The following is a 25,926-nucleotide window of genomic DNA, read 5'->3' on the forward strand; positions in this document are numbered from 1 at the left end:
AGAGGGTGCAGAGATGAGCCAAATTGGGTGGGGGAGGGGGGAAGGGGAGGGGAGGAGGGGAGGAGGGAAAGGGAGGCGAAGTCTGGGCACAAGCATGCGTCTGGGAACCGAGTGTGATTCACACGCTGCTCATCCCCATACAGCTCCGTTCTACACCGAGCCCTCGGGCACTTCTCTGAGAGGGGGCTTTGTTTTGAGTCCTCCGAGTGTTTGCGAGTGAGAATTAACAAGACCTCCTGTGAAACACACACGCATTTCATTCGCCTCCTCCTGACTAATCAGGGGTTCATCATTCACTCATTCACTCACTTGTTTTTCTTTCTTGAAGGGCATGACAAAGGGAAATATGCAGGAATCTGGCTGGACAACACAAAGCTGGGTGTTTTTTTGTTGTTGTTGTTGTTTGTTTTGAAACCGTCTTCACAGCCAGTGCACAATTAGAAAGTTGTTTCGCTATATGTTGCACTCAGTGGGCGCAGGTTGAAGAGGGGCCCTCGACCCTTTTTGCTGAGGATGTGAAAGTGACAAAATGGTGACCACAAAGCACACAGCTATCTGCTTCTTAGTTTCTTGTTTCAGTATGAGAATATATGTAATATCTGGGAATGGCAAGAAAAGAAACTATTTCCTTAAGACAGAGGAAGGACATACCGCAGGTTCTGCATTGACTTCAACAGAGAATGGAATTGTGGGTTGATTTCTCTTTCTCCCTTTGTTATATACTTCTCCATCTTTCTTAATCCTTCGTTTCATCACAAGTTGACTAAAAATGCGTCTGTTGCCTCCCACCCGCCCCATCGTAAGAAAGCGCAGTGCCGCAGGATTAGTTCCATAACCGAGCGCGAGTGCGTCTTGGTCAAAGGTTCAGCGGGTCTGTCCCAGATACAGAGGCTCCCGTTTTACATAAAACACACAAACCTGAGGACAGTTAGGCTGAATATTTAATGATAGTAGGCAGTTTGAAAAATTTAGAGTCAGACAGACGGTGTCTTACTGTAATCACAACACAGAGGACGATCAGTCTCCTGGGAAATCTGACTCTGACCGAGTCTAAAAGCGTTTTAGCTTAAAAGTAAATAAAATGTCCCGCTCAGTTGAGTGACGGGTTTTCAAAAACAAACTTTGACCTCACGCTCTCTGATTTATAATCTCGGTAGGAAAACGAGAAGAGGATCGATCATCTACAGAAGGCGGTGACGCACCGTCACGAGTGGTTTATAAATATCCACGCACCTTGTGATTTGTGGCTCGCCTTCGCTTCCTTCTCCTGCATTCTTTTGTTTATATGTTTAGAGTTTATTGCTTCTTCGGTTCACTCCCTGGTGAAGGGTTCGTTCGACCTCTGCCGAGGGGAGCAGGAGGTAGGTAGGTCGCAACGGGTCTAACCGCAATATATGACTCAGCTGTGATGGAGGTGTTTCCGCTACTTGCAAGCATGAGAAAATATAAATAAATAAAAACGCAGTCAGTCCAGCAGCAGTCTTCTTTATTACTATTACACCATCCCATGCAGCAGTAGTTTTGTGTGTCATTGCTCAAGGGTGAAAAGATTGATAGAAATCAATATATTTTTTCTTGATTTAAATTAGTGCATGCTATTTGATGTCTGAACTGCACCCAGTTTATGTGCACTTTGACCACACACTGCATGCCTCAGGCCTCATTTCACCACTGTTGGGTTGGCCCTGCCTTCCTCTCATGTGTGCTGGTGAAAACAAAAAAACACTCAAGCTTCCTGTTGTGCATTTGGTGCTGTCAGTATTTATTAGTAATCTGTTTGTGTGTAAAAATATAAGTTTAAAAATTGATTGAATAAAGTGCTACATACGATTTTGAAATGCTGTTTTTGTTTGTTTCAATGCATACAGTTTCATCTTTTTGCATGTCGAAGTTATGGATTTGTTCAGACATTTATCTCACTGCAGTTTGTAACTTATCGCCGTCAGACGGGGTTTTGTCAATTTTTGCCAGACGTCGCTGAGAGAACTTAATCTGGAGCAAATCCGGTGGCATCTGTTTCACTTAATGTGCTGGTTTTAACGCACAAGACACGAAATCTTACACACATACCACTCATTAACAGCAGCGTGTACGTCTCTGTTAGCTCATTTAGTCTGATGTAACACAAAACTTCGTGCAAACACAATTTACGACCTTTCCGTTGCATTGAGGGGCATAGATGCATTTTAATACTGTATATTTCAATGTGTAAGCTAATTTTGTTTTGCAGGTGCACATCCTAGAGTTATTTGTGTGTTTATGTGCGTGTAAGGGGCAAAAGAGAGCCCCCTTCCCCCTCTGAGAATGGAGGGCTTCTTGGGTGACTTGTTAAAATTGTCTGAGCCCCCATGAACCCACCCACTCCCAGGGTCCTGCTATGATAGCTGAGTCCGGACTGACCTGGGCAGCCGAAGGCCGCTAATGCATCTGGCAGATGGCTCTACATATGTGAATGTGTGTGTGTGTGTGTGTGTGTGTGTGCAGTGGCATGCGGGTGCACATCTGTGAAAACTGTGCTAACATTCGTGTTTGTGTTTATGTGTGTTAAGTGTTCAAGCAGAGCTGCAGTCCGCCCCCGGGGACAAACAGGTCAATAGTGTGCGATAGGTATTAGAGCGGTGTGTGCTCGTGAGCCAAATCAGCAGCCAATCACAAACCGAGCAGCTGGTGTGTATCTCTGACCGGCATGTCGGCCCGACTGCATAAAATCCATCGGTTTTTAACTCCGGGGAAGATAATGAAAGTTTTGCCTTCCGGCTGGATACTTTCTCTGGAACAGACGCCTAACATTTTTAATGTTTCTTGTTCTTTTTGTCTGTTGTAGGTTTAGTCTGTAAATGGCTTCTGATTGGCTCATTCAAATCAAACCTGGATGTGTCAAATCTATAGTTAATTTGCCATTTGAATTCACTATGAAAGTTATTTAGATCTGTGTAGAAGGTGGGCATACTTCTCCTTGCTTTATATCACCATTCAAGTTCTTTGCCCTCACAGTTCTGGATATTTCTTCAGTAATATATATCTTCAAGTTCTTCCAAATCTTTCAGCTTTGCTTAATAAATAATATTTTTTTGGTCTTATATGAGATGTAAAGTGAATAGTAAAAGTAAAAGTTAGAGTAAAAGTGAATTTAAAGTGGAATCTCGAAACATTTCAGTGCTGGTTGGCGTGTGGACAGCAGTAGTAGACAGCTCTTCACCTAACAGCTCACCTTGGCTCCTCCTCCGTGTCAAATAAATTATATGGACTGAATAATCGCTTTGTCCTGTTTTGTAGATCCATTTTTGACAGCGATAAGCGTTAAGCGAGCTGGCAAACATATTATTGTCACCACATGACCCTATTTAAGCTCACTGGTCGACAATTTCTTCAAAAAAGGAAATGTAAGAACGAGGAAGAAAGTGTGGTGTTTTGTAATTACAGAAGATAAAGCTGCTTCCTGTTCCATTTGGTGGACAGGAATTCACTGCGACTTGCAGCTGTTGGACAGGCTAAGCTAATCACCTCCTGGCTCTGCCTGCCCACTTAACTAACTTCTCATCTGTCGAAGAGAACCTACAAGTAAATTTCCCAACATGCGAAACCATTCATTTTTTTACACAAATGCTCCTCGGGAGTCACACTTGACTTCTCTCATTTAAGCCTCGACCTCTTACCAAAGAGCCGCTTCTTTCCTAAAGCAGCTGTTCCATCTTTTGTACTCAAAATTAAGTCAGGAGGCCCTCGTGACATTCTTTGACTTGAAAATGCTCCAGAGGTCCCTACACGTTCACTTTAGTGGCTAGGAAAATAAACTCCCTTGACACTGGAATGGGTAAGGTCAATGTTATGTTAAAGAAAATTTAAAAAAAAAATGGAAAACTTAATCACACCGACGCTTAGACATCCCCTCTGCTAAGTGGTGTGTTGTATGCTTTGTGTGGTAAATCGTGGAGCCTGATCCACTTTTTTGTACTCGTGCAGAGTTATATATTGGCGTCAACAGCAACACTATATGTAAAATGCCTTATTGTATTTGGAAACATCGTGTAAATCAAGTTGAGACTGCGGAACAAATTCTTTCAATCTCCGTAAACAAATGATGTGTTCCATTGATGGTGAAATAAAGCGTCTCAGTGTTTTAGCGTGGGTTTAGTAGGTAAGCCTGTATGGACACGAACAGGAATGCATCGATGGAGGCAGCGGGGAAATGCCGCCACCTAAGATGGCGTAGTTGATAGAAAGTGTGCAGCGTGGGGTTTTGTGCGAATTGTTTTATTGTGTGCGTATGTGTGTTTTGTGCGCGAGGTGTGGCCTTGCCTTGCGTTATCTTTGCATTCCTAACAGCGCCGACTCCTCTACACGACTGCCATGGCAACCCAGAAGGGGGGGGGGGGGGGGGGGGGGGGGGCAAAAAAAGAAGCACTAAATCAGACACCTACCTCTCCCTTTAAGACACACACAGTTAATTCCTGGTGCCTGGCTCCCAGAAGCATACGGTTACACGGGGGCGGGAGGGGGGTTACCTTTGAGTGTTCAGGTTTTAAGAGGGACGACCTGGGGAGAAGAAAGTGAGTCCTGGGGGAGCCGGTGTACATTCAGCCCTTCTCATTCTCTGCGGTGTTTCCGACAAGCAGTAAATACACTGAGTGCAAACAGAAGTTGCTCTTTCATCTTTGATTTCAAACACCTGTTGAAAATGTTCGGATTGCACTTCTTTCTTTTTGAATTTCTGCGGCGGAGAATCTGAGCGAAGCGTCAAGTTTCAAACTAAAAGTCAGGAGAGTAATGAGTTTTGTTCTCTCTGAGTCCAAAATGCAAACAAGGACCTTTTGGTGTCGCGACAGGGATATCTTTTATAGGGCCTCCTGTGGTAATGGGAAGTGACACTCAGAAACCGGAGCAGCACAATACCTGGTTTGTCAATTAGTCCAAACAAACACCGCAAGAGGGCAACAACTCTGAACTTCTCCTTTTGGGCAGGAGCTCATGTAACGTGAGGAGGCTTCACATTTAGCAACAACAATGCCGACTCACTCAGTACGATAATATTCCACTATTATTCAGAATGTCACCTATTCTAAATTTGGATTTTCTTTTTTCAGGATTAGATTAAGACGTGTGGGATTTGTAGATATTGGTTGTGATTCAGGAGCTGTCGATGGACAGCGCATTCAGAATAAGTGTCTTAAAATATACGGATGCAACAGTCAAAGAACTACAAGTAATGAAGGCTCATGTCGTTGGGCTAAAAAGTCACACTTGAGCACATGTTATAGACTACCAACAATGACCTGCTGGGTCGCATTTTACACGCCGGCCTACGTAAAAGGAATGAACTTATCCAGGAAACCTGAAGAGCTACTACTAGCTGGGAAGCTAGGAGAAGCCTCAAACTGGCCTATCCTGAATCATGCTGATCAGCTGGTCTGAGGTCACTGTGAAAATATTTGTGTGTGTTTGTTAAATGTTTAGCCTGTCAAAGACATCTCTCTGGGTAGAAAAGCTGGCAACAGCTATCGCCGACGGTGTGGAACATACCGGAAAAACATCATGTCATAGTTAAAGCTCTTACAGCACAGTTTCTGATACATTTTTACTTGTTTGTTTACAGTCACACCAACTTGGCAACAGAGATTCAAGCCCAAAATTAAAGGCCACCATCATGGTTGGAAGGACTATGTTCACGCTAACAATGAGAGAGCATCGAGCTACATTTTCAATGGAGGCCTGTCTTAAGAAATGACACGCGACATGAAAGTTTCAACATTTTGTGATTTTGAGGACATAGATGAGACCTTGAGTGACCCTCCATCGAAGAATCAGCAACAGTGTCAGTAGCAATGCCAACCGAATGGTAGCTTTTGTCGCTGGTAGTGTGAACGCACCATTTGAAAGACCTCATTATGCATATGAGTTGAAAATATAACAGCAGTTGTTGGGAGAGTAAAGGTAATGTAAGATTAATCAGATACTTAATGGTTCTCCACTTGCTGAGTTCCTAGAACTGAATACACTTCAAGTGATAACACTGAATGCATCTTCAAGGAACTTCCAGGTTCCCCGAAGCGTTGTCCAGCATGAACGAACAAGCAGACGTGACATCACAACTAAAACGAATTAACGCAACAGTAAGCACATTTCTTATGACTTTTGGGCAATCACTACCTTAAAGGAGAACATGTAGAGAATAGAGGACACCTCTTGAACGCTGAGGATGTTTCATTTTCATCCTTGCATGAGAATGATGCGTGCAGCATCTTCAGATCAAGGCGTAACACGTTGTGTCCTGATGGCTGGATGGTTAGAAGAACATGGCAGTTGATGGCAGCAGTTGGCCGATGTCACGGTAGAAATACAAAACATTTGAAATACTTGGAAGAAGCTTAAACTGGAAAGCCACAAAGTTTAGTTTCTGGATAAATGTATCAGTATAAATATCTGTGCCCACTTTGACCATGTCATAGCGATGCCATACACTTAAAGCACAGAAACATGTTTTCTGCACTTCTGTGTAATCTATCTGCTTGGATATTACTCTACTCATCATTGTCGACTGTAGATTTATTTCTTGGTACTTTGCATTGAAACCCACTCATCTCTTCACTGAATTTAATTTGAGATGATTGGCTGTTTAATAATTCACTGGAGCGGGACGCACAGCAGGTGTTGGTTTGTAGAACCTGAATCCATCTTTCTGCTCAAAACCGGATCCGTATTTATATTACACTTTTCAGCGATTCATTCGATACCTGTGCGATAGCAATCACAGCGTAGAAGCAAAGGGACACCCGGAGACGCAAGCGACACACACATGATACAGGGGTGGGGAGGTGCTGCTCAAATTCAACACTCCTGCTGTTGCATCTGTGGACAGGCAGTTTGCGACTGGCTCTTCTCCAGCAGAATCCTCGCGTTGCAGCGTGGAGAGAGGTTACCTCCGTCCCAACAAACTGTTAATTCATCAATGTGCGCAGCTTGGCTCTCATCGCCGGCCAAATTAGCACTAACTGGCTCTGATTCCCTTTGATAATTTATGGGAGAAGATGAGCAGCTCGAATTGCTTTATGGATCGCGCTGTACACGGACTGAGCTTCACACACGCACCCGTGCAAAGGTGGTGGAAATGCACTGTGAGAAAATTAATCGCCTCCTTAAGTAATCAGGAATGATTTATACGCACTATATCGTAGGTGCAGATAGTTTGATGGACGCAACTTCTAAATCAAGGAACAACCTAGCCAAACAAAATCGTGCTCTTCCCTCGCTTGTGTAAATTCTGCTGGAGCAGTTAAGTCAGTGGGGGAGAGTGCTCCAGTACTGCAGTGTTTTTAAGTGATTCCACTCCTCTGCTGTGCTGCTCTAATTTGAATGTTCCCACAGCTTCTCAGTTTTATATGACAGCTCTCCCAATGACTTTGCAGGAAGACACCAGTTACAGTTAGCAAGAACATTCTCGGCGCGGACACACATCAATACCGCAAGAAATGCCACTCCATGCACCAGTTTCATGTAAACTAACACTATGTGTTTTGGAGTTTGCACTGTTCCCGAGCTCCAGCAACTCAACGTGTCTAGAAGCTTCTCAAATACCGGCCCACATCTTTATGCAACGCACAAGCCACCCGAATTACCCCATTAGCAGAATTATTACACGCGCCGTGCTGCCAAAAATAGATGAAATGCAACAAACTCTTAATCCTCTTGAGAGGATTGCATCTCTTTCCAAATTCAACAGGTGGTCTTGTAAAAGATATCACTTTTCCTGGATCCCGGCTCTGCTGCTCCGCCACTTATGCTGATTGTCTCTACAGCTATAAATCCTCACGGGAAGTTCAGGAAACTGGAGGCTTGTGTGTCCAATCGATTCATATGCGCGGACGTGCACTCCACAGGAAGTTGACTTTACCAAATGGACGGGATCGTTGGATTTGGGGGCTGACTGGTTCAGTATTTGTTTTGTCTTTGGAATTAAGAGCCACCCACTGCAGCCTGAGAAACGTCAAAGAAAAATATTTTAAATGAGTCATTTATCTAACAGATAATAATCGTTTCTGTGTTATTTCTCAGTGGGACGTGAGGGTACATGCTCGGTTAAAAGGTTAATCCCTTTGGATGACTGGCTCAATCCAACACGGCGGCTGTGTTTGTCACTCCCCGAGCTTTTTGCCTCCCCTTTTGCTGCCTGTAATGGAAACCGGCGGGGGGTCCGGCCTGGCTCAGCAGCAGTGGCAGTGTTATTCTACTACCACTCTGTCATCCTGGCCTTGATGAACAGAAGCAGGGGCAGTCCAGCCGCGGCGGCAGGAGGGAAGGGGCGGCAGAACCCCACAGAAGGCTGCACGCATCCACGCTTCAAAGGGCCTCCGATCAAGATTGAGTGCTGGCAACCTGTACAAGTCTTTTAAGAAACACTGGCTTCCCCCTTGCAAAAAGGAAAGCTGCAACTTTCTCGTTGTGGAGCTGGATTGCTTAAAACTAAAAACCACCCTCATGGACAGCTATCAGGGGCAGATAATGAAAATCTTTTGAGTGTGGCCAGTAGCCAGACTGCATGGCTGGTTAGGAGCTCCGCCCACCTCCTTGTGCTCTCTCTCTCTCTCTCTCTCTGACTCACTCTTTCTCTCTCTCCACGCTGCTGCAGAGGACTCTTGCACTGCTTCCAGCACTCAACCTCTGCACAGCGCAACAGCAGCAGCAGCAGCATGCCCGTCTGGAGCCGAACGCAGCCTGCGGCAGCACACAGTCTCCTGGGTCTTTAACCTGTCGCATGTGGAATACGCGATCACAGACGGGATATCGACTCGGGATCAGAAGAGCACACACAAAACACCTGCGCTGATTATTTTAGATCTTTTTATTATTATTATTATTGGAGAGCTTTTGTGTTGCCAAGGAAGGAGAAAGTCGGAGCAGGTAAGCTTGAAGGCAGCAGGCAGTGCGTAACCTTGGCTATTATGTTGCGTTGAATCTGCGCGTTTTCCCTTATTTTCCTCATTTACACCTGTTCTCCTGGCTGGTGGTACGCAGGTTAAGCCTGGGATGTTACATTTCCTTATTGTTGCGTTGCAGCAATGCAGCCGGTGTACAATTTTGCGTAAAGATTATAACGACATAAATGACTCTCCGTACTGAAATAACCCGATCCAAATGTGGCAACACGAATAAATCAGAAACTGGGCTAAAATAAATAAATAAATTAAACATAAAAAACGGAGGCTCAGACCGAAACACGTGGGGGTGTTTATGGATTATGCCGAGCGGATGTTAAGACAGACGCTTGTAAAAATATCTAAATATTAACTATCTGAAGCTGGAAGTTGTAGAGAGAAAAGTTTTGGCGGAAATCCCCCCGACAAGAGAAAAAAAAAAAAACAGGTTGCCCCCTTCCACCCCACCACTGAATGAATGGGCTGTGTGAGGGAGCAGGCGTGACAAATGTTGCTCGTAAAAGAATTTGTATTCAAAGTGGGTGACTGCACGCTGACCCGGTTATCGGACTGTAACGTGGGGACTGGAAGGTTGTCCAATTATTTTGATTAGGAGTGATGTTTTTCTGCGGGAATGTCATCCAATTACGGCCCCCGTCTTTTTGGCACGGTCCAGCAGTTCAGTGAACGGCAGCCGGAGGGACAACAAGGAAGAGAACTGTAGTAGCCGTAGAATAACAAATATCAGATAACTTGTAGTTTGTTAAGGTTGCCCCCAATTGCTCGTTTGCGCATGTGTGCGTGCGCTCTTGGCCGTGTTTAGGGAGGGTCACATGTGCCCTGCTGCTGCAGAAGGATGCAGGACAGTGCAGCTTTTCCAAATGTTACTTAAACTGCACCTCTTGTCGCCATAAATCTGCAGCCTGCATCATTAAATCTATTACAGCCCGACTTTCAGGTGAAACAAGTGTCTGATTTTAATTTCTATGGGCTAATGATTAGATTGTGGTTGTGGATTTAAATGTCTCGGCCAACTCAGATGTGTTTGAGACCTCTAGTGGCTGGAAGACTGTTCAGTGTGTGTACAGAGGTCAGAGGGATGTGAGGAATGAGGTTTGTCACTTCAAGGTTTACGCTGTCGGTGTGAGCTGGCCCCAAAACTTTAAATTCCACATCCGACCATCATCCCACCTCGAGTTATTTCTCTTATTTTTCGTGCCTCTGTCTCCTAACATGCTTATGAGATGTTCTTTATATTGAAGGCTTGAGATTTGCCATATGGCTGAACTTCTGGTTGGTCTGCCCTCTGTGTGTATGTGTGTGTGTGTTTTACAAGAGGAAGTGAGAAATATTGGACCTTGAGCTTGAGAAGTTGTGCGGAATGTGGACAAGGGGTTCTATCTCTGTTCAAACAAGCAGGGCCGAACCTGTCAACAAGAGCTCGGAGAGTGTCTCAGTTTTGTCTGCGGATTACAGGCGGCGCACGCAAATATTTCAGATGAAACTCCCCCAGCGGCGTGCTCCGCCGCCCCTGCCTGCTCCCGAGAAAGTGACCGACAGCTTTTCCTCCAAAGCAGCAGGCGTAGTGGGCAAATAATTTGCGTGCCTCCGATCAGTCAACGCTCCATCTGACTCACGCACAATGCCATAAGACGTTAGGCAAGGCTGTGTTTCCTCTGTTGTCGCAGGAACGGTTAAACAAACAGCGAGCTAGCGGGTGCTTTCCTGCTCAAACTGAGTCAGACAGAACAAAGAAAAATGTAAACATGCATTATCTTTACCAACAGGAAAACTCCTCATGCCTATAGGATTACTAGATCACAAGGTTATTACCCTGGAGTCACAAAGTCTTACCGCAGGCATTTGATATCTTTTGGAGCCAGTAAACAGACCAAGAGTGACTTTGGCTAAATTAATGTAAATAACATTGCAAGAAATCATATCAATTAGCTGAATTAGTCCTTGTCTCAAGCGAGCATTCGTTGATCCTCTAGCCTCAACAATTATTTTTCTAGATAAAGGAGCTAATGTTGCTCTGTATCCATGCTGCACCTTGTCGTAAGGCAATTAAAGCCGTGTAAAGACCATAAAAACTGATTCCCAGATGTAAGGAAACGAGTGATCTCTCTTAAATGGTGTTGATCCTCTCACTGTCAGTCCAGTTAAACAGGACACGTCGAGGGAGACGAAGGAGGTGTGTGTGCGTGGGGCTCGGGTTTGTTTGTGAGAGAACACACATGTGGAGTGTGTTTTGTGTGTAGAACAAGAGGGGGGGAAGATGGGGGAGGTTGTCGTGGATGTGAGATTCACCCTAGTGAGACTTGCGCCCTTAGACATTCCTGACATTCCGACCTCCGGGATGCTTGAGGCTCCTCCGTCTTCTTCTGGCATGTCGGGGGCTGCGGAGGACTCTGGAGGGCTTTTATGTTGGTAGACTCACACCGGCAAGCCCTTTGGTTGTACAGAAACCGCATACCCGCTAATTTAGGAGGCCATGGGAACATGCACCAGAGCAGACATCAGGTCCTCTTCAGTTACATTCGCGGATGTCACATAAATTTTAACAGAGGCCTTCTGTGTGCTTAGAGACACTTGTTAGCATGGACTTCCATATTTTAATTTTCAAATAGATGTCTTGTTTTTTTTGCTAAGATCTAAGTCATTGTGATCAAGAAAATAGCAGTTCAGTTGAGGAACAGTGTCTCTCCAGCCCAGTACCTGTTTTCTTTTTCGTTTTAGCCAGTCAGCGTCTGATGTGCCTGATGCACACAAAGTCATTATTGTTTTTGTTATTTGTAATGTGTGGAAGAAAAACTGTGGTGTCTTTAGATTAGTCACAGTTCTAATGAGTGGTTTTGCTTGTCCACAATGCCATGTGGGATTTTGATATGGCCTATAGCCAAAAAGTGATTCCATTTCATTCTCTCAACAATGCGCCTCTTTCTTCTTTTTTCTGTTTTCCACATGCTGCCTTGCCAGCCATGAGAGTTCTACCCATATCTGCCGGATACCTCCACAGCCTCTTCTGACCAAATCTGATCGAGCAAACCGAAGATGTCAGCGTGCAGCGACTTTGCAGAACACGTGTGGAAACCCGGCTCCTGTAAGAACTGCTTCCACCCCCTAAGTGCGCACAAGACTGTCGGTGTCTTTGATGGCAGCGTGCCAGCCTCTTGTTTGAAGAGCTGTCTGGGTGGTGATGAAGACGCTGGAGTGACATCACCTTCGCCCTACAGCAAGCCAACCATTGCTGTCAAACCCACTATGATGAGCCTTGACACAAACGAGTTAACTGACGTGAACATGAACATTGAGCAGGTGAGTTTTGCGGTTTGCTTTTTTATTTTTGCAGTCGAGTGTCTTTTTGTTTCTGCTTCTAATTGGTAATTACTTGTTGCAGGAGAACACAAAGAGTCCAGTGGACCATTTGGGCCTGAAGAAGCTCTTAGACCTGTCACCTCTTTACATTGATAGCAATGGCTGCAACAAGGCCCACAGGGATGCGGTTCTTAAGAGTCCTGACGCCAAGATGGACTACAACAACTGCCTCTCTTTGTCTCCTAGTATTCTGCCCAAGGACTCCATGATCATCAGCAATATATTCGTAACCAAGGAGGAAGGCAGGGGTTCTCAGAGTTTAAAGAATAATGCCAATGAAGACTCCCGCAGGCAGCAGAATAGCATGGCCGCTATTAGGACCAAGAGCACTTACAATGGAAATGATGTGACTACCAGGGCAAATTACCAGGAGTCCCATCAGGCTTCTGTGGAGATACCTTTGTCGGTGGATATCGTCCCTTCCAGTCCTGCCATAGTTCATATTAATGCTGTAAGCAGTGGTAGAACTACCACTGTTACCACGATGACATCCAGCACTTCTTCCAGTTCCTACACCACAGCCTTAAGTGTGGAAAGCACCACCCTCACTGGCCCGACATCCCCCCACTCTGTTACGGTCCTGTCTAAACAGAGCAGCCTGTCAGACTCCACTTGTTCTTATCGTAGCAGCACAGATTCACTTCCTGGGCCAGAAGGGTCAGGAGAAAGACAAGACAGGTCAGGAAGCCCGCAAAGTCCGCCAGCCAGTGGCAGTCCACACTCGACTCCCAACTCTCCCTATGGACCACAAAACTCTGAACCCATTTATGCAGAAAGCACCAAGAAAAAGCGCAGGCCGCAAGGAAACGGACCTCAGTTCCATCCAGAGTCCCCAAACCAGACTAAGCCGTCCCAAGGTTCTGAGCTTGAACTTTCGGGAGAGAGTCAGCGGGCCACCATCACTGTGATGGCTGCTCACACAGAGGAGAACAACAGGACTATCTACCTAAGCAGCCCTGATTCAGCTGTCAGCACCCAGTGCCACTTCAGCCCCGCAGCCCGTAAAGACCCCAGCAGCCCAGCCTTCCGTTGGCCCAGCCCCAGCCCCAGCCACAGCGCACCCTCTCTGACCACAGAAGCCTTCCTCACCCCCACTCTGTACCCCAAGCCCCAGTCTAGCCCACCCATTCCTCCAAAGAGGAACACTCGTTCCCCTAAACTGGGCACCTCTAGCCTCTCCCCATCCATGTCTTCTCCAGTCCCTCTTCCTGAACTTCCCAAACTGAGCACCCCCATCCTCACACCATCCATTTCATCTCCGGTCCCTCTCCCTGAACTGCCCATGCTTTTCCTGGTCTCTGGCCACTTCAAGGTCCCTACAGAGAACCACAATGCGGCATCCGAACGCTGGCAGAAGTCCCACCACCATAGCTCCGGCTGGAATTGCCGCATTGAAGAAGAGGAGGAGGAGGAAGAGAGGGAGCGGAAAGACATGAAGAAGAAGACGCCAGCCGCCAACCCGGGGACAACCTCTCGGGTGGCGGGCCCTCTCAATGGTGCTGCTGTCTGGAGGGAGGCCAAGGACGGGAAGGCCCACAGCAGCCCCCCTTCGATGATAGAGCCAGGCACGGCCCCCCCGGCTGCCCCCAACAATGGTTCTTGTGAGGGGGAAACTGAGGGCACCGGCTCAGAGGCGGAGGGCAAGCATAACGGGAGCATGCCGGCCAAGCAACCGCTGCATGGCGGTTCATCACAGCTGCTGGTAGCAGGGAAGGGAGCTGCCAACAGTGACCCCAATCCACCACCTCCTCCACCTAAAAAGCTGCACAGGTAAGAGCAACAAAAAGTTTCTTGTTTGATATTTACAGATTCAGGTAACTCTCAAACAGGACAGGAGACTAATACTCCATCTCATTAGGACTATATTTAGTCAGTCTCAGGAAAGATCTATGATTATATTGATTATTGATTTATTTAGATCAGTTTGTCATGCTGTCAGTCAGAATAACTCCACTTAACACACCATATTGAGGTATACAGTTTAAAGAATGAAAATAAAAGCAAAGCGAAGCAGTTCCTTTAAAATCGGAAACTACCATTTACTCCCAAATGAACAACTGTGTTTTACGCAGTTTTACTTTGCGTTTGGTCACTAAAAATAACCCCATATACGTAGACACGTCTATCTAGTCATAGGTACTTTTTAGAAAATTACCTTGTAAATTCTTCACAACCTTGCGTAAGAGTGCAGCATAGGGAGTCGTTATGCTAAATAAGGGCAAAGCACGAGAAGTACATAAGCCATCGCATTGAAAGGACAGTCTAAAATACTATTTAGAGTAAGGCTCTGTTCTAAAAGGAGTCTATAGAGATTTAATGAAATGCTTGTGAAATGTGGCCCATGTGAAACGTCAGTGCAATGGATTTATTAAAGTTTAACTTCCCTTTTATGGCGCATATGCATCCTGTTCTCTTATTCGGTATCAGTGACTTGCATTATCATTAATGGCACTGTAGTTCAGCTTTCATTTCATAATTTAGCACTTGGAGCGTGCACTTAGTCCAAATGCATAAATGTGTTTTTCACTTAAGTGACATGGTGTATTTATATATATGTGTGTGTCTGTATGTGTAGTGCTACTTCTTTTGCAAAAGGAGTCATAGAAGATTGCTTGTAACTGTGCTGTGCACATGCATGGATTTTCCTGCAGTCTTCTATGTGTTTCGTACAGTGCCTTCTCCTTTGGCAGCATCATTATTCAGCCCTGAATCAGCCTCCATTCTGACGCCTTGTGATCATTCAAACTGTTGTGGCGTATTCCTCAATGCATGCCTTGTTCCATTCATGCCAGCAATGTGACTTTTTCGGTTCTAATTAATGCACAAAATCCGCCTGTTAAATAGTCCACTGCTGTGTCACAGAGCTGTGAATTTGTTTTGGCTGCAGCACAAGAGAGATAATTGAGAAGAAAAATAAGATAACGGGCCTTTTCCATTGGCATTGTTGGACAGGGACAAAGCTGTCATTAGCATGTTTTCACATGCATTTTTGAGCAAAAATAATTATCATGTTTATAAGTGCCGTAATTATACTTTTTTATATCCAGGGTTTGGTGCTAAAATGCATATCCAGGTGTTTTTGCCTAACACCACCTTTCCACTGCTCGTGGTCTTTGCAGACATTTATTCTATTTACCGTCATCACTCTGCACTTCAAGTCCCCGTGAGCCCCCATGAGTCCCCACGAGGCTAAGAATACATCCTGCCGCCTGAGTCAGCTACCCAAAGCAGAAAAAGAAGAAGAGGCTCCGTGCTGCAGTTATTAGAGCATCAAATGTTCCCCTCAAAAATAAACTCAGCTTTGTTTGGGACACGGCATGTGTTAATGCACCACTGCTACTTCCTCAGAGCAAGCAGATGTGCCGTCATCTCGAGCTGCTCTCAGCAAAAAACGCCTGGCAGTAAATAATTTTAACGACAAAAACAGAGATGGCCGATCGCATTTCAAGGGCCCTTATGTTTGTAGTAATTCTAGTAAGGAACCATCTCTCCTGTTATGACATTGCTGACATTCTGCACCGATAAAAATACCTTGTTGAGACACATGTGGGAACACGCCTTCCGTCTGTGACAGTTTTGGCTGTCTGTCTTTCCAAGTTTACCAGTGTGTTTAATCAACAAGAGTCCCTGAACACCAGGCATCTATTGGAGACGAAGTAAAGAAGAACTTGGATAAGTAGAGACAATCTTTCAAGAAAACTGTCCCGTTTGGAGTCTTGTTTGTTGACGTTCACCGCACATGTACACGTCCCCTCAGCATTTACATTTTGATGATCTGAGTCATGTAAATACCACTTGGTTTAAAAATGTCGGCTTCCCAGGCCCTTTGATGACAGCGAAAAACACCAGATCTTTGCTCTTTTTCTCCTGGTAACAAGTCACCCACCATATCATGTGGTGGGTGTGTTTCTGCATGTGCCTGCGTCACACATGAGTTTATGTGTGTGTGTGTGTGAGTGTGTGTGTGTGTGTGTGTGTGTGTGTGTGTGTGTGTGTGAGTACTCTTTAATAAGAAAGGCGTGTCAACTGGTCAGTGAATGTTGCCAAAAGGAGGGGCTTTAGTGAACAGATTGTTGCTCCTGGCAACTCGCAAACTGTCCCAGCCTGGCAATCAGTTGCCACCAATAGAAGTGCAATTTATAGATCAGACTCCGTGGATTCATGTCCGATGAGTGTGTCTTGCGTTTTTGCTCTTTAAACTACTGTTCCATGATGTGCAGCCCCTCCCTCCCCCATCCTGATCCCTTTTCTGCAGCACAACAGATAGCATCTTGTTGCTGACCGGCGGCTCTAAAGTGAACCAGTAGGTGAATGAGTGAATGCTAAATATGAGATACGGGCGCTTTAATTCTGAACATCTAAAGGGTGCTGTTGCTTTTCATGCTGAGACACTTTAAATACACTTATGACTCGAGTGGACCCAGGGTTGTGTTACTACGTATGGTCGGGGGTTTAGAGAGCGGTCAGTCTGATCCAGGGGCATTTTTTTTTCTGCCCGCCAGCAGCCCGACACGGACCTCTGTTTCTCCAGCATGAGGTAGGCACCTGATTGGGCAACTTTTTGTTGTCCGTGACCTCAGCCCGACATTGATTAGTCATTCGTCGCTAGTCTTGTGTTGAGAAAGGGTGATGTTCTTGCTCAGGCAGAGAAACTGTGGCACAGTTTCTGTTTCTGGAAGGGCACAATAAACCACAGTGGCTTTTTAGGTAAGCAGAGGCCTTTCACACCTCTGACTAGGTAGCCAAAACTGAGAGTTGGCTTTCGGTGCGGTGAAGGGCGTCTCTCTCTTTCGCATCTCTGGCTTTTTCCTCACTCTTACGTCTGTACTTATTTAGATTTATTCTAGATTTACAGAATGCTTTTGTGTTGCATGTAAAAGAAAAGTGGGTTGTAGCGGATAAGGTTATAGCCGAGCGTAGGAGATAACAAGATATGGAGCAGTTTGCAGAAGATAACAAGACTTGTGTCAAACATTAATGGATCTGTGGTTTATATGACCATATAGCCATGGTAACTATCCTACTGTCGTGGAAAAGAAACAATAGGCGCCTCTCTTCTCAGCACTATACTGTGTGTAGGGGTTGCACAACAAGCGGGATCAAAAGTAATCCGGTGCTAAAACAATGCAATAAATTCTACTTTTTAAGATTTATTGTGAAAGAAACCTCCCGAAATAGATTAATTTTACGACACGGTGCCGCTGAACATACAGCTCAATCATTTCTTCTCTGGCGTTCCCATACAAATCATATTTAATGATGTTGTGTTTGTTGCACTATGAGAACTTTTGCACAGCTGAAACACGCACCGAAAGAGTTTCTCATCAAGACGAGAAAACCCTAAAAAAGGGTCAGGAAGTGAAACCGGTTGCGTGAACTTGATCCACGTCAACACCGCTGCAGTTTACTTTGCATCTCACTTTACACTGTCACACTGCTTTCTGTAGCTTGTTAGCGTTGACCCCAATCTGAGCCCCCTTTTCTTTTTCTTTTTTTCTTTTTGTTTTTTTACAGCTCCCCATGCACACAGCCTTATTACTGCCACGCACATGCCGGTAAAGCATGTGTGTGTAAACAGATCGATTGCGTTATTTACCGCAGCATGATTGTTTATATTCTAAATCTGTGTTCCTGGCGTCACTAGGTTGACAAGAGAATACAAAACCCTGTCGGGCAGGTTTAGTGGAGCGGTGATGGTTTCTCTGGTAGACTTTATTTTAGCACAAAAAAAAAAAAAGAGAGATTAAATCTAATCAGAGGAAATAGACAGTCAAGATGTCTATTAATAGGTGTTTAGACTATAGCCAAACACAGGAAGTATGGTGCATTTTTGTGTCATGACATCATGTATGTTTTAGTGGGTGAAGTCACTTCTAAAAAAAAAAAAACTGGCAAAAATAAAGTTCCATGATTTATGTTTTATAGATAATGAATTAAGCAGGAAAAAATTCCTACTAATGCTTCACTAATCGGAGTCAAGGTCTTTTTTGCGTGCCCTTCCTCCAGAACCCTCGCTCATTCATGCGCATCCTCCCGCAGGACATGAGCACCGACATTTCTTCACGGAGCAAAATCCTCATGTTTTGGATACAAATCAAGGGTGATCCGGAGTCAGACACGCACAGGCTCACCACAGCCTCATAATCCCCTGCACCCATTACCATTTCTACCATGCCTCAGCGTTTCCACCTCCTTTCATCGCGACTCTTTTGTCTGTAAAACGATAGCAGATCCCTCAGCTAACTGCCCACCGAGAATACCTAACCCTTTGTCCCCCCCCCCTCGCGCCTCATCCCCTTTTCTCCTCCTCGTCTGTTTGTTCTGCTGATTTACGGCGGAACTGAAGTCGGGGGGGGCGGCGGATAAATGGATAGAAGAGGCATTTTGCGATGGAAGAGAGGAAGGGGAGATGAAGGAAAGGGACAGGACCCAGCTTCCCTGAGCCATTAGCGGGCATAATGACACGAGTGAATGTCCGTCACTCAGCCTAATTGGTCAGCTTGATTAGAAACTCTGCTCATGCACAGTTTTTATCGGTACTAGGAGAGGTCATGGTGGCAGAAAGGAGACTGAACAAGGCGGACTGGAAGTTTGCTGGAAATGCTTAGAAATAACGAGGCGCAAGAAAAGACGGAGTCCGCTTTCTTTGAAATCTCTACTCTGTCTGCATGACAACTCAACTAACAAGAGCATGGTGGGAGGTTTGTGCTGGCACTGGCAGCAGTGGCAGATGCATCCTCGAGCTGGTAGCCACAAACAGGAATGAGGAAACCCAAGATACTCAAGGGAATCTTGGGAAATGTCGTTCTGCCAAGCTGTAACCGAGACTTGTGGCCAGTGTTCAGCAGAAGTCTCACTTTCCAGAAATAATTGGTGACCTGCTAGACGGCCTGACATAATTTCCTGTGCAGCTTATTTGTTGCAGTTATGAATCGGCACCGAGTCAAGAAGAGTGCCTCTCTAACAATCTGATTGCCATCATTTGTAGTGAAGCAATCGTGGATCTTTTAGAAACACAGTGCAAATAAAAAAAAAAAAAAAAGAGGAAGTGTAGTAGTTCCACATTTGAAATATGCATGCATAAACTATTTCTATTTCTATGTCTGCAGCAAACCCAGAGACCGACTATCTCAGAGCACCGCTGTCGGCTTTTTAGTAATAATTTAAGAAAAGCAAAGACTCTTGCATAAATGCATGTGTCTTGAATGGAGGTTTGTCCCTGTCTTATTGACTTAGCCCTGCTTTTCTCCGGTACAGAGTGTGCGGCAAGATGAGTGGCAGCAATCTGGAGCTGGACCGCTGCAGCCAACAAGGGTCAGTAGAGAGCCCTACTTCATCTTTGCGGGGCCTGAGCATGGCCAGCCTGCCAACCGCCTCCACGGACAACCTGACCGCTGACACTGGTAGGTACCTCGCACTGAACCACCTGGTGCAGGATCTTATTTAAGCACAGCTGAGTGGATCAGATCAGTTAACTCCAACAGAAAAAAACGTGAGCAGAGAAATTTATTTATGCAAAGATGCACTTTGTACAGAGTGAAACTGAGCAACGACACTAAAAAGAGGAAAAATAGGACAGCGCAGTTTGATGATAGTAGCCTGTCTGACTTATCTCTTCTGTTCCTCTTTTGTCTCTGCCGTGACTGATCGTCACAAACGTTTTTTTTTTCTCCCCCCCAAGTTCAACATTTAGACATGTTTGAGAAAGAGTGGCATCTGTCCTCGGTTTAGACGTCACTGTCATCCTTTGCAGCTTTAAACCTCAGCGGCGCTCAGGCGCTTATAATTGCTGTAACTTCCTGGGCAATGTTGTTTGAACAGATAATTACGGACTCTGATAACGAGGGAAAAAGGGCTTGGCTACATCCCACAGAGTGCATTTTTTCCTCTTACATTCTTCCCCTTCTGTAAAAGCAGTTATTGGAGACTGCACCACGCAATTATCTCAGTATCTGTCTCCTTCGGTGCAACGTCGAGTTGCAGCTTCAAGTCTTTAATTGAAGAAAAATGGATCATAATTGGATGGAAGATGTTCTGTGTGTCACTTTGAACTGGAAACTTCCAGCTCTTTTGAGGAAACGAGGTATGCGTTTGTGTTTCGGCTGAGCAGTAAGGCAGTGACAGAAGGAGTGTAGTAAATAAATCAGATTCACAGCTGTCACCCAGGAATATGCTGGTCAGTGCATATTATATCTGGTTTATATCTGTGTCTATATTTGTGTTCATGTCTGAGTTTTCCCAAGGTGGCACATCAGATTCCTTAAACTCTGACTTACATGCTCACATTTTCAATATTTCACATCTGGTAGAACCGCTAATGTAATTCCTCCTTCCTTCTTAGGTGCTCGGGAGGCAACACGGATGTCTTGTTCTTCGCCTTTCCTCAGAAGTCCAGCAGCCTCAGCTCCAGGGTCTCCGCACCCGCCTTCCTTCAGCAGCTCAAGTAACCAGCCACCACCACTCCCGGAGAAAAAACTGGTCAACCGCACCGTGTCCGCTCCCGACAGCGGCAATGGGAAGCCCTTCATTCGAGCCTTCCCTCGGCTCCCGTTCACCGGCTCAGAGAGCAACGTGTGCCGATCGACCGAAGCCAGCTCCCGGTCCAGTTTGCCGTCCAGCCCCGTTGACCCTCGGCCCATTTTCTCCTCCAACGAGTCTCTGGAGCATTGTCACGCCCCACTAGGCCGATCCTCAAGGTCCCGGACACTGGACGAGCCGTTCAAGACTCAAGGGCGTCTGGGTGTGCATTGCCGAAGCAGCATCACATGCTCCTCTTCGCCCCAGCTCAGTGTGCCCTTCTCAGCCTCTGATCCGGGTTCAGCGCCGAATCTGGGCTCAACCCTGCAGCTCCAGACCCTTCTGAGTAACATTGACAGCAGAGAGGGAGTGTACTCCAAACTGGGTGGCCTGTACGCGGAGTCTCTGCGCCGCTTGGCTCTAAAATGCGAGGATCACTTCACTCGCTCGCAGAGGAACCCGCTTAGGTTTGAGGAAAGCAACTGGTCCTTGTTCCGGCTCACGTCTAACAAGCCAAGCTGCAACTCCGGAGATGCTGTGTACTACTCCGCTGCCTGCGCATCGGACCCCAGCAACTCCTACGCTGTAAAGGTAATCCCTAAACCCTTTGGCTTATTTGTGAGAGGGAAGTGTTGGGTAGGGAACTGCTTCATTTAAAAGCCACAATGGTGTTTGGGTACGTCCGGCTAGAACTAGCAGCCCTACAAAATGTTCAGTTAAGTTGTTTTTGTTGTGTACACATTGTGTTTGAGCGCACCTCTCTGAGGCCGTTTGTCCAGAGAGGATGTTGGCAGCTCAATATCAACCTTACTGTTTACCGAGGAATAATTTGCCCCATGGGGCGTTGTAAATTGACCTTTATAGGCCGGGGTTTGACAGTTTGAGGACAGAAAGAAGAGATTAAAATTGGGCGGTGGTCTTGTTTGTTCTTAAGCTACAGATGAGACGAGCCCGCTGGAGCTCAAACCTCCAAGGCGTGTAAAGTAAACCATCAGGAAGAAGAAGGGTGTGGATTCAGTCTCCCTGATCTTTGTCCCGCCGTCATTAAGTGCTGTACAAAGCAGCAGCTGTTTGCATTGTATGTGTTATGCCACAGTCCGGGTGCCCGCACTCTTGCTTAATATCTCAAGGCCCGATTAATCTTCAGATTCCAGGCAGGATTTACAGTCAGACAAACCCCTTGTTCAAGGCCAAGACACACACACACACACATACACACACACACATATGCTGTCATCTTCCATTTATGACCATATTCATATTCAGTTCTTTCATTAGGGCTAATTATCTGTGTATTGTGCAGCTTCATGCATTGATTTCCAAACACGATGGGAGCGCTTTGCCGACTACAAATTTGAATACCATGAAATTACAATTTAGTTAATCCCAAAGAAGAGATTATACTTCACAATCTGATCCAAATACACTATAAGAACATTGCGATATGTGTTTCAGAACTTTGACGGAAGTCTTTATACAGAAGGAAAACAGAATTTTACTAATGCTTGGAAGATCTCTCTTGAATGAGAACAGGAACTGAACAGGCCTTGACCTTGTAACTAAACTAACAAGAATTCCTTTCTTTCTGTTTCTTGGCTTCTTCACTCCCTCTCCCCCTTCTTCCTCCTTTGTTTCATCTTTTCCAGATCTGTAAGAGTTCATCCATAGAAGCCAAGCAGGGCCACCTCTACAGCCTGTCGGTGCAGCAGAGCATGCCTCCACACTTCAACCTCCAGCAGGACTGTGGTCACTTTCTGGCCTGCGTTCCCCAGAGCATGTTGCCTTCCGATGAAGTCTCTCTGCCCACCACGCCGGCCTCCTCGGTGCCTCAGCCCTCCACACCTGCACAGAGCCAGCAGGTAGAGAGAGAGCGAGTGGTGGTCATCACCTCCGAGATCCCTCGCCAGACGGCGGCTGACTTTGTTCGGGAGTACGAAATGTTCCACAAAACTCAACCCGAGGTCTATGAGCGACGCGTCTGCTTCCTCCTGCTGCAGCTCTGCAACGGCCTGGAGCACTTGAAGGAGCACGGGGTCACGCACCGTGACCTCTGCCTAGAAAACCTGTTGCTGGTGCCTCATCAGCGCAGGCCCTCCCAGTTTGCTCATCAGAGCAGCACTGACAGCAGCGGCAGTAATGGCGTGGACATCCAGCGCCAACTTCCCCGGCTCCTCATCAGCAACTTCGCGAAGGCCAAGCGTCGTTCCTCCGAGGATGCCGTCTCAACCAATGTGGACCCTCGGATCAAACGAGACCACGCTAGGTTGGCACCTGAGATCGTCTCCGCGGCCCAGTACCGCAAATTTGATGAGTTCCAGACGGGCATCTTGATCTACGAGCTCCTCCACCAACCCAATCCATTCGAGGTGAGTCCAGCACTGAAGGAGCAAGACTACCGCTGTGAGGACTTGCCTCCGGTTCCTTCCGTCTCCCTTTACTCAGCGGGTCTCCAGAGGCTAGCCCAGCTGCTTCTCCAGCCAGACCCCATCAAACGCATCCACATCCAGGAAGCCAAACGCATATTGCAGAGTCTGCTCTGGGGTCCCAGGAAGGACCTGATGGAGCAGCAGCGGGAAAGACACGGACAAGCTGGAGCCTACGTGGATGGATCCCGACATGAGGGCCTCCTCAACTGGCTGGACGTGAAGAGGGCCCTGCTGATGATGAAGTTCGCTGAGCGATCACTGGAGCCGGAGAGGAACGCGGAGCTGGAGGACTGGTTGTGCTGTCAGTACTTTTCCTCGGCTCACCCTCTGTCCCTCTGCCATACGGCTGAGCTCCTCTACTCACTGAAGTGATGATGCACTTTAGCTTCAGCGGAGCCACCAATTTGTGAACGTGTGCGTGAGAAACACCGGTAAAATAAACATTAATGTCTATGGATAGTGTGATCCTCTGGAGGAACTGTGAAACTGCCCACTGGCTGGCATGACACCTACATGCAAGAGAGCCACACATCAAACTATCCGTCCACTCTTTACCTTTTACGCCAACATTATCCTGCCACAGACAGTCAAAGCTGTTCTTGTAATTATCACTGACATATGGACAGACTAGAATCCTTTTGTATCAGTAAACATATGGACAGTAATCATAATTCTATAATACACTTACCAAAGTTTCATGTTTGACACTGTATTGTGTGTATTTATTAAGTATTGGACACATTTTACTCACAGAAAACAGGCTAACGGTTCATAACCTTATTCTGTGTTTGCCAACTTCTCAAAGCAACGCTGTGTCGTGTCTCGATGTGCAGCTAACTTTGTCTATGTATAAGTGGCTAACTTGTCTGATCATGAAGAAGTATGAGATCACCTGCAGACATAGCACCTTTTCTCTCATATGTTGAGTCACGGGCACATAATGCTGCACGGTATACCATCAACAACAATCTTTTCTTTAACCAAATCTACAGACTAATGCCTCTTCCTTTGCTTTGTTAGCGATCAGGCTAGCCTTCCTTAAGCGACTGCTAACAACTGGCAACGTTAGCGGTTGCTTCTACTGAATGGATGACTCCAGTCTTGTCCTCATGCTTACTTTTAGTACATATTTAAGTGTTTTGACATTTGTCGCAGTGCCTTTTGTTCTTTGTACATGTTTTAAGTGACTCAAGCCAAATGTAAATATTACTGACCATTCGTCCCATGTGAAACTGGCCTTTCACAGAATGTTCTAGTTGTACAGCGATTTGTAGATGATATTTGACAGAGAAATGAGCCCGAGCAGGTCTTAAAAAGCCATGAATATGAGCAGCAGTTAAAATAATATTTATAACGTTATCCTGTAGTAGTCACTGGAATTCACCTGTTTATTTTCATATGTGGATTAAGTTTTTCTGTGTGTGTTTTTATCTGGCACAGCAGCGGCAGCTGGGGCTGTATTGTTTTACTGTTTGTTTTTTGCCTCCTGTTTTTCTTGTCAGCTGCAGAGAAAGTTTCAAGTTTTATTTCTCTAATAAAACATTGAGTGTGGTGAAAGAAGTTAACAACTTTTGTCCATGACTGACTAATGTTGAAGAGAACGTAGCCTGAGCTAAACTAATGGATTATTGATTTGAATTATTTTGTGCGTGTCTCACTTATCTGCATCCATCAATAAACAATACATATATTTTCTCACAGTATTATCTGGTGTTTTTTTTTCTTTCTTTCTTTATTTTTTTAAAACAATTTAAAGATAATCATTATGTTGGCAGGTGCTAGTATTGTTGAAGTTGATGGACCTCAGTGGTAGTGTTCATCAGTCCAATGTAAAAACAAAAACAAATATGAACTGCCAGGAGAGATGTGACAGAAAATAAGGGCCTGATTGGAATAAAACATATCTTTTGGCATGTCTCTTGTTTTTTGGCACAGGAAGTGTGCTTTAATTTTTAAGGATGACATTGAACACAACACACAGGAAGCCACTTAGGGTTTATATTACTTATTCTGTTTTCTGGCTTAGAATTCAAATAGATCCAAAGTGCATTATGCAAAGCAGTGTGGCATGACGGCGTAACCTCAACCCTGTATCAAGCAGTGAAATTCATGAATGCCAAGTGCATTAGAAATACTCGGCAGGAAATGCAGTTGTAGAAGAAGGCGCTCGTTTTTCCTAGTCTTTTAGCTTTAAGTGTAAATATGTTAAGTGAGAATGAAACGTTTGTTACAAAGTCCAAAATATATGCATTTATATATACAACGATCAGGCAGAAAATATGACCACCTTTCTAACATTGTGTGCTTCCAAAACAGGTCTTACTCATCAGAGAATGGACATTCAGTCCTGTGGTGTCTGGCAACAGAATGTCATTACTGGGGGGCTTTTGGGGCTTAGGGTAGACTGTGGGTCAGGCTTGTTTCAGTGCATGCCGTATATTATTTTTTTTTTATTTCAAATATGTGCAACAGCAGGGTGGCTTAGCTGGAAATTTTAGGGGAAAAATTAAAAATAAAATAAACATATAAAAATTGTGTAATCAACTAAAGCATTTGGGACCGCCCCTCCAATACCTACACAGACCCCTGGGGGTCGTGGACCCCCTGTTGAAGACCTATGATCTAGGGAATTTGGAGGTCGGGTCAATACCTTGCTGTGTGCTGTTTTTCATGTTTTTTTTTTAGATGTTCCCAAC

The 25,926-nt window shown here is 45.5% G+C and overlaps 1 protein-coding gene across 1 annotated transcript; it reads left to right on the forward strand.

Annotated features, from left to right (window-relative positions):
• The first annotated feature begins 8,610 nt into the window (after positions 1-8,610).
• LOC124996775 (inactive tyrosine-protein kinase PRAG1) lies at positions 8,611-24,933 on the forward strand. The gene is made up of 6 exons (XM_047570082.1): positions 8,611-8,895; positions 11,889-12,227; positions 12,310-14,057; positions 19,545-19,690; positions 20,629-21,395; positions 22,451-24,933. Exons 2-6 carry the CDS (start codon positions 11,964-11,966, stop codon positions 23,600-23,602), a joined length of 4,077 nt encoding a protein of 1,358 aa, XP_047426038.1. The 5' UTR covers positions 8,611-8,895; positions 11,889-11,963; the 3' UTR covers positions 23,603-24,933.
• The last annotated feature ends 993 nt before the right edge of the window (positions 24,934-25,926 follow it).

The sequence above is a fragment of the Mugil cephalus genome, chromosome 19 (genome assembly GCF_022458985.1).
Source record: "Mugil cephalus isolate CIBA_MC_2020 chromosome 19, CIBA_Mcephalus_1.1, whole genome shotgun sequence".
Classification (NCBI taxonomy): domain Eukaryota; kingdom Metazoa; phylum Chordata; class Actinopteri; order Mugiliformes; family Mugilidae; genus Mugil; species Mugil cephalus.

What these genes read in the sequence shown, in the direction of transcription:
- LOC124996775 (XM_047570082.1), top strand. Translation starts at nt 11,964, where the DNA reads ATGTCAGCGTGCAGCGACTTTGCAGAACACGTGTGGAAACCCGGCTCC. An exon ending in CCACCTAAAAAGCTGCACAG is followed by an intron (nt 14,058 to 19,544) that starts GTAAGAGCAACA and finishes TCTCCGGTACAG; the next exon opens with AGTGTGCGGCAAGATGAGTG. An exon ending in GCAACTCCTACGCTGTAAAG is followed by an intron (nt 21,396 to 22,450) that starts GTAATCCCTAAA and finishes CATCTTTTCCAG; the next exon opens with ATCTGTAAGAGTTCATCCAT.